This window comes from Octopus bimaculoides, chromosome 1, assembly GCF_001194135.2.
Source record: "Octopus bimaculoides isolate UCB-OBI-ISO-001 chromosome 1, ASM119413v2, whole genome shotgun sequence".
In the NCBI taxonomy this organism is placed as follows: Eukaryota; Metazoa; Mollusca; class Cephalopoda; order Octopoda; family Octopodidae; genus Octopus; species Octopus bimaculoides.
The window spans coordinates 166,463,152-166,470,753 of NC_068981.1; the positions used below are offsets into that span (position 1 = coordinate 166,463,152).

Genomic DNA, 7,602 nt, shown 5'->3' on the forward strand with positions numbered 1-7,602 from the left:
AGTCACAGGTCATTGCCTCGGTGAGGTCTAATGTTCAAAGGTCGTGTTTCACCACCTCATCCCAAGTCTTCCTGGGTCTACCTCTTCCACAGGTACCCTCAACCGCAAGGCTGTGGCACTTTTTCACACAGCTATCCTCATCCAATCTCGCCAAATGACCATACCAGCGTAATCGTCTCTCTTGCACACCACAACTGATGCTTCTTAGGTCCAACTTTTCTCTCAAGGTACTTACACTCTGTCGAGTATGCACACTGACATTACACATCCATCAGAGCATACTGGCTTCATTCCTTGCGAGCATTACGCATGTTCTCTATAGCTATCTCTCTCTATGTCTATATCTGTCTCTATCTCTATATCCGCCTCTATCTCTGTCTCTATCTATCTATCTAAATGGATAGACAAATCAATCCCTATGTATGTATATTTGTATTTGCTTTAAGTCAAAGATATTCATTTTGAGCTTTTGATGTATATATAAAATACGAGTAACCTAGAAAGACATGGGATGTAATAGCGAAGACTGACCTCAAAATGTCAGACATCATAGGGGAGTTTGTCAAAGGACCTAGATGAATGGTGATATGCTGTACTTGAGAAGACCCAACCATCTTAGCAAAAATGTGGCCCTCTCAAGCTTTTCCCCATAACTTATCTTCTAACTCCCTTCCTTCTCTCAATCTTCTATGACACTACTCATAGAGTGCGCTAAATGATACCATTTATTCTCCTACACTTCACATTAAATCCCTACTGCTGTCCCTTATCATTTCCTCTACCCTGATCCACTCTCATTTCCCTCTCTTCCTCTTCCCCAAGTTAATACTCTCCGCAACCATTTCAGTTCCCATTTCTAATCATGTCATACTCTTTTCACACTCTAACACACTTATCTACCCACCCACCATTTCTGTTCTCCTCTCCCTCTTGTCTCTCATAATTGCCTTGTACCTTGAGAGTAAGCCATATATTCACCTCTTCTGCAAGACACCTGTCCTGTCATGATTTCACTTTCTTCAATACTGTATCCCACACAACTGATGGGTTTTGCCTCACTAGCATTAGTGCCACAAAGAAAAAGAAACACCCAGTGCATTCTACAAAGTTGGCATTTGGAAGGACATCAATCTATAGAAACTATGCCAAAGCAAACACTGGAGCTTGGCGCAGCTCTCTAGATCATCAGTTCCTCTTGAACTGTCTGACTTATGATGGTATAAAAAAATAAAAAAAGTGTGCCCTAATAATAATGATATAATAATAAAGTGAACATCATAGGCATTTACTTATTTAGACAGTATATAAACAGATGTATGCAGGATAATATGGCTTCATTATTTGGAAATGTAGGTCGTGTATGACTGAGGTAGATTTAAACTTAAGAACATTGGTCCTCATGTTTAACAGGACACAGACTTGATATAAATATAGAAAAGGCAGTGTTACTGATCCACTCAACTCTTGCTAACATGTTAAAAACAAAAATAAAAATAAAAAACATAGCTGTGTGGTTAAATTTGCTAAGCTTACTCTATATCCACAAAGTAAAGCCTGCATGCACACACACATACTTAATATAGTGGTTAGTATAAGGAAGGGCATCCAACCATAGAAACCATGCCAACGTAGGCACTGGAGCAAAAGGCAGTCTTTAGACCCATCATATCCTGTGAAACTGTCCAACTCATACCAGTATGGAAGCTGGACTTTAAAAGATGATGATGATATAGAAAACTGGTAAACAGAGAGAGATGTGTGTGTGTGTAAAAATAGTGCTAAGTTATAGCTCCTATATATCAAAAGGTAACTTAGCTATTCAAAAATTAGGGATGAGAAAAAAAAGTTCCAGGCTGAAATAAGTACTGTATGAATAAGTAAAATCTCTTGAAAGCAGTGCACCAGTAATAGCTCCAGTCCAATGGCTGAAACTAGCAAAAGAGAAATAAAATAATTAAAATGATTATGGCAGTAATATTGATATTGCCTATAAAATTAGCTTTTTATCATGACTTAGGAAGGAGACATTTCAAAATGTAAGCTGAGTACACACAGGAGAGTATATGAGTAAACTTATATCTCATTGTCCAAAGTCTATTGGGTTTTATTTTATTTATATTGTTGGAGCCTTTTTTTCTTTCAATTAGATTAAGTACTTTAAAGACTAGTTTTCTCCTCCTCTTCCTTATGATCACCATTGTTATTATTATTGGTGGTGGTGTTAGTAGCAGTTGTGATGGTGCATGAAATTGTAGAATACCAAGCTGTCTTAGTGTATTTAGTTTCTTCCTGTTTACAATGTCAGCTCAAATATTGTAGGTGAAAGGATATAGAGTAGAAACTGTAGATGAGAGCTTTGATATTAACTTTTTGTCTTTATTTCATTTCATTTAGATTAGCCACAAGGGCTGTAATTTTTTTTTTTTTTTTTTTTTTTTACCCCGAAAGGATGAAAGGCAAAGTCGACCTCAGTGGAATTTGAACTCAGAACGTAACGGCAGACGAAATACCGCTAAGTATTTTGCCCGGCGTGCTAACGTTTCTGCCAGCTCTCCACCTAACTTTTTGTCTTAATGAATGAAATAAGTACCAGCAATATAATTAACAATAATTCAATCATCAGTACCCTGCAATGCAAAAATTAACATTGTACTTCATGGAAAAAGAAGTGATGACTAACTTACTGGAAGCTTACCAGCTACTCTACAGCAAAGTCAAAATCCAGCTTTGGTTTTGCTGGCAAAACTTATTTCTCTTCTCTAAGCCCATTGATACCTTTGAAAAAGGTTTGGATGTCACAGATTCCCATAAAACCTCATCTTCAAATTTGTGATTTTCTGTTTGCTCTTCTAACTGATATGTAAACCCCTGCACCAATGCACTTTGTACTATCTCTGTCTTTTTATTGATGCTACACACAATTCTACTCGTATGAATTAGAAGGTCCTTTCTCTGTCTGTCTGTCTGTCTCTCTCTCTTTCTCTCTCTCTCTCTCTCTCTTTCTCTTTCTCTCTCTTTCTCTCTCTCTCTCTCTCTCTCTCTCTCTCTCTCTCTCTATCTATCTATCTATCTCTTTCACTGTATCTGTCCCACAAACTCCATACTAAAATTTTGTTCCATGGCTTTGCTACAACTGCAGTCTTCTGGTGGAATGAAGTGATTGTGTGTGGCTAATTTTATGTTGACAATTTGACATGGCTGACTGGACACTCAACCTGTTTTGGTGACAGTACATTTTGGCACTGGAGGCAAACACACATACACACACACAGAGGGAGAGACAGGCACCGACAGAGGGAGAGACAGATAGACAGGGAGAGAGAGGGTGAGACATACACAGACAGGGAGAGAGAGGGTGAGACATACACAGATAGATTGAGAGAGGGAGCGACGCATTACAATTTATTGAACTCTTTCCTTCTCCTACACATAAAGAGAAAATGTTCACACACATTAACGGAGAGAGTAAAACACACACACACATGCACAAATATACACATACAGATAAAGAGAGGGAGAGACAGATAAATTGAAAGAGGGAGCGATGCATTACAATTTATTAAACACTTTCCTTTTCCTCATACACATAAAAAGAAAATGTTCGCACACACTAACAGAGATTAAAACATTAAAAGCTTGATGTCAAATAAGTCAGCATTGAATCAGTGACACCAAATAGGCAGTGCCAAAAGGACTGAGCCAAAATGTCTGTGTCAAAAGGACTGAGCCAAAATGTCTCCAACCCACCCTTTCCATACAATCATTGTTTTGTAGTTCCAGGTCAACTCTGATAAAGCAAACCAATGAACAAAGGAGTTTTCTGCCATGATCATCCCATGTTTTTCCTTGGCAGAGGGCATCTGGAACCACATTAATCAGTATACCCTTTTTTTTCTAACATAGTAGTGCATGATCTTGAAGGAGATTTACCTGGTATTTCTAGCAATTTGTAGGGATTAAATAATCGAAATAAGATATGCAGGCTGGCTGTGTGGTTAAGAAGCTCTATTTGCAACCACTTGGTTTGGGGTTCAGTTCCACAATGTGACACTTTGGTCAAGTGTCTTCTACTGGTTTGGAAAGAGAAATCAATTGAATAAGTAGCAGACTTTAAAAAAAAGATCATGGGGTTGATTTGTTCAACTAGAAGCCTTCATGGCAGTACCTCAGAACAGCCTTAGTGTAATTCTTTTCTAATTCATGTCATTTTTTTCTTGTTCTTTTGTTTCTTGTCTTTCTTTCTCTTTTTATATATGTATTCATAAATATCACTGAAGACTTAGAAACAACCAACCTATTTAACTTTCCAGAATAAATAAAACACTACCCCACCCCTCTGTGTGTATGTATGCATATATATATATATATATATACACACACACACACACACACACACACACACACACACACACACACACACACACACGTATTCATATATATATGTGTGGGTGTGTATATAATACTTAGACATGCTCAAGCAAATATAGAAAGATATACACAAATCCACACACATATATAGTGAGAAACTTATTTTCAATAGAATCCGACCTCTATGCCTCCCTCTCCACCATTCTCTCTTTCTCTCTCTCTCGCCTCTTTTTTTCTTTACTTTTATTACAATGCAACTTTTAGGTCAGTATTTAAACTGGTTGGTTTTCAAGCTTACATCTGCTACAGTTTCTTTCTCACTACTGGATTTTCTAATTCAATTCAATTGATTGACATAAATCTGAGCCCTCCACATTTACTCAGTGCTTAGAACTTTTCTTCATTTTCATGAAACCGTGATAGTGTCAAAAGCTGTTTTTTTTTTTCTTTTCTTCCCCCTTCCTTTAATCTATCGTGCATTTTTTGTATTTGCCTCATATTAGAGTTATACACGCACAAATATATATATATATATACACATATATATTTGGCTGAATAAGTTTAGTGTCTTTGGATTTTAAGTAGAAGGCAAAATGTGTTTTGGTGATAAAGAAGACAATGAAAGTAAGTTTCATTTGGGTTTTTTTTATCATATATTTTTTAATATTTTTTAAATATTTTTTTTAATATTTCAATTTATCAAATTTTTTGTGTCTCTTTATTAAAACTAAGTAATTTTTCAGTTTCATAATTATTAATATAAGGAATTGTTTATCTTGTAATAAGCAATAGTCCTGCAGTATAGACTTAGCTGCTCTTTTATGTTTATTTATCTTTTTTCACATATTTATGTTTTAATTTTTTCAATTTCAAAAACAATAAAAAGTTAAATAGGGATCTCAATTTGATAAACCATAAAATATAACTTATTCTTTAAACATCTAGCTTTAAGATTACATTCAACTCAAACATTTAAACTAGCCACATCCAGCCCAAATATTGTGCCTGTTTTATGTCTAAACTGGCTAGATCTGGCCTCTCACACCTACCTTACAATATTATTCTAGAAATATAAAATCACATCATCATAATCTTGAAGCTTTGAGACAATGCATGATTAAGTAAAATAATGTGAATAAATAAGCATTGTATTTGACAGAATAATCTGATTGCTAAAGGTGTTTAAATCAATCTTTATTTTCTTATTAAGGCAGTAGATTAGCAAAATAGTTAAAGCATCATACAAAATGTCTTATGATAATTAGTTTTGGCTCTTTATTTTCTAGGTTCAAATCCTACAAAAGCAAACTTTGTCTACGTAAGAAATTAAGAGTGGTGAATTTACAGACTTGTTAGTATTTGGGTGGGGAGGAGACTACCTTACAGTATTTGCTCATATTTATTATATTCTGAGTTCAAACCCTGTGGAGATCAAATTTGCCTTTCGTATTTTGGTTTGTTAAATAAAGTGTCGGTCAAGTACTAGGATTGAATGTAATCAACTAAACTCTTTTCTTACAACTACATTCTTCATAATTATAAATGCAGAGTTACACACACACACACACACACACACACACACACAGTTGTATACACATTTAGATACATGCATCTATATATAAGAGGTATTTGTGACATTCATGCTTGAATGTACATAAAGTTTGAAATTTTAGTCAGTGACTCATCTGTTGTTCTTATTTGTTCTCTTAAGCTTTCTACAATCATGTCTGTCTCTGCCTAATTGGATGAACTATTCATGATATAACAGGGTAACATTTCTCTTCACAATTTGTTGCTTGTTGTCTACATAGTCAAAACCTTTCGTGCATGACAGAATTTTGTCTTTATTGTTGGTTATTTTTTAGTCTCAGGTCAGCCCTGATTGAGCAGACCTATAGTCAGAGACATTCCATTTATAAACATCTCTTCTTTCTTTTTTTAACCTTTCTCGACATAATGTCTCTCAGGTGACAGTACATGATTTGAGGGCAACTTAGCTGCTGTTTCTAGCAGCAGATTGTGTGACCACAAAGAGGATTGCTCTTTAGTCCCATTTCGTTTTGGTGCATATCAATAAATTATTTTCTAATTTGCTTACTGTCATGCTTTATCTCATAGTAAATTGGACATGAGAACATTTAGTAATTTGATTAAATCACGGCACAATGTTAATGCTAATTGGTTAATCTGTTTCAAACTGCTAAGCTGGAGCATATCCCAGCTTTCAAAATGTATAAATGACTGAAAGTACAAGACTTTCTCATGGGTGATATACCAGTACACTGCAAGATTACCCCATCCCCACCCCATATTGCTGGTACTCCTTTCAACTGAGAAGACTAGAACAACATGAAATGAAGTGCCTTGCTCGTGATCACAATGCACTACCTGATCCAGGAATCAAATCCACAACCTTATGATTGTCAGCCCAACATTCTAATCACTTGGCCATCTTCTACAGGTGATAACATTGGCACCCTCTTGATATTACAATCACTACTACACTAATAATAATAATAGAGATTCTTTCTAATTTTGGCACATTGTCAGGAATTTTGAAGAGGTGGAGAAAGTCAATTACATTGACCCCAGTGTTTTCCTGGTACTTATTTTATTGACCTGATAAGATGAAAAGCAAAGTCAACTTTGGAATTTGAGCTCAGAATGTAAAGACAGATGAAATGGTGCTAATCATTTTACCCAGCATGCTAATGATTGTCAGCTCACAGCCTTACTAATAATAACGATAATGATAATGACTGCTACACAACTGCAACAGCCAACTATGTTACTTTCATCTTTTCAGCTACCACTAGGTTTCTGCCATTTAAGCAGGAGATGCAACTATTTCCACTTGTTTAGCCTAAAACAGAGCAGACCTATTATGAGATTTCTGCGGGACAACCTGTTGAAAGCCACCGACCAGATTTGTGGGTGGTGTAAGGTCCCCTCCCGACCCAGAGTAACGTGGTGGTGGAACAAGGAGGTAGACAGGGCTATTAGACAAAAGAAACAGGCTTGGAAGGACTGGAAGAACGGTGGTAGCAGGGAATTGTACCAATGTGCCAGAAGGGAGGCTAGGCGACAGGTTTATTTAGCCAGAGGGGAAGCAGATAAGGAAAGATTTGCCAATGTTCTGCGCCGTGAGGACCAAAGACTCGAGGTATTTCGTGTTGCAAGACAGTGTAGGAGAGAGAATAGTGATGTTGTAGGAGAGAAATGTGTTCGCATGGA

At 36.3% G+C, this 7,602-nt stretch overlaps 1 protein-coding gene across 5 annotated transcripts in view; it reads left to right on the forward strand.

Moving 5' to 3' along the window:
* LOC106869316 (choline transporter-like protein 2) overlaps positions 1–7,602 on the forward strand; it is a 159,727-nt gene that overhangs the window by 85,032 nt on the left and 67,093 nt on the right. Inside the window, exon 1 of one of the 5 annotated variants that reach the window (XM_014915011.2) lies at positions 4,656–4,992. The exons of the other annotated variants lie outside the window; for them this stretch is intronic. Within the exon in view, the coding sequence (XP_014770497.1) occupies positions 4,962–4,992 (31 nt within the window). The 5' untranslated portion in view covers positions 4,656–4,961. Of the gene's footprint in view, positions 1–4,655; positions 4,993–7,602 lie in introns of those variants that run through there. 5 annotated transcript variants of the gene reach the window in all.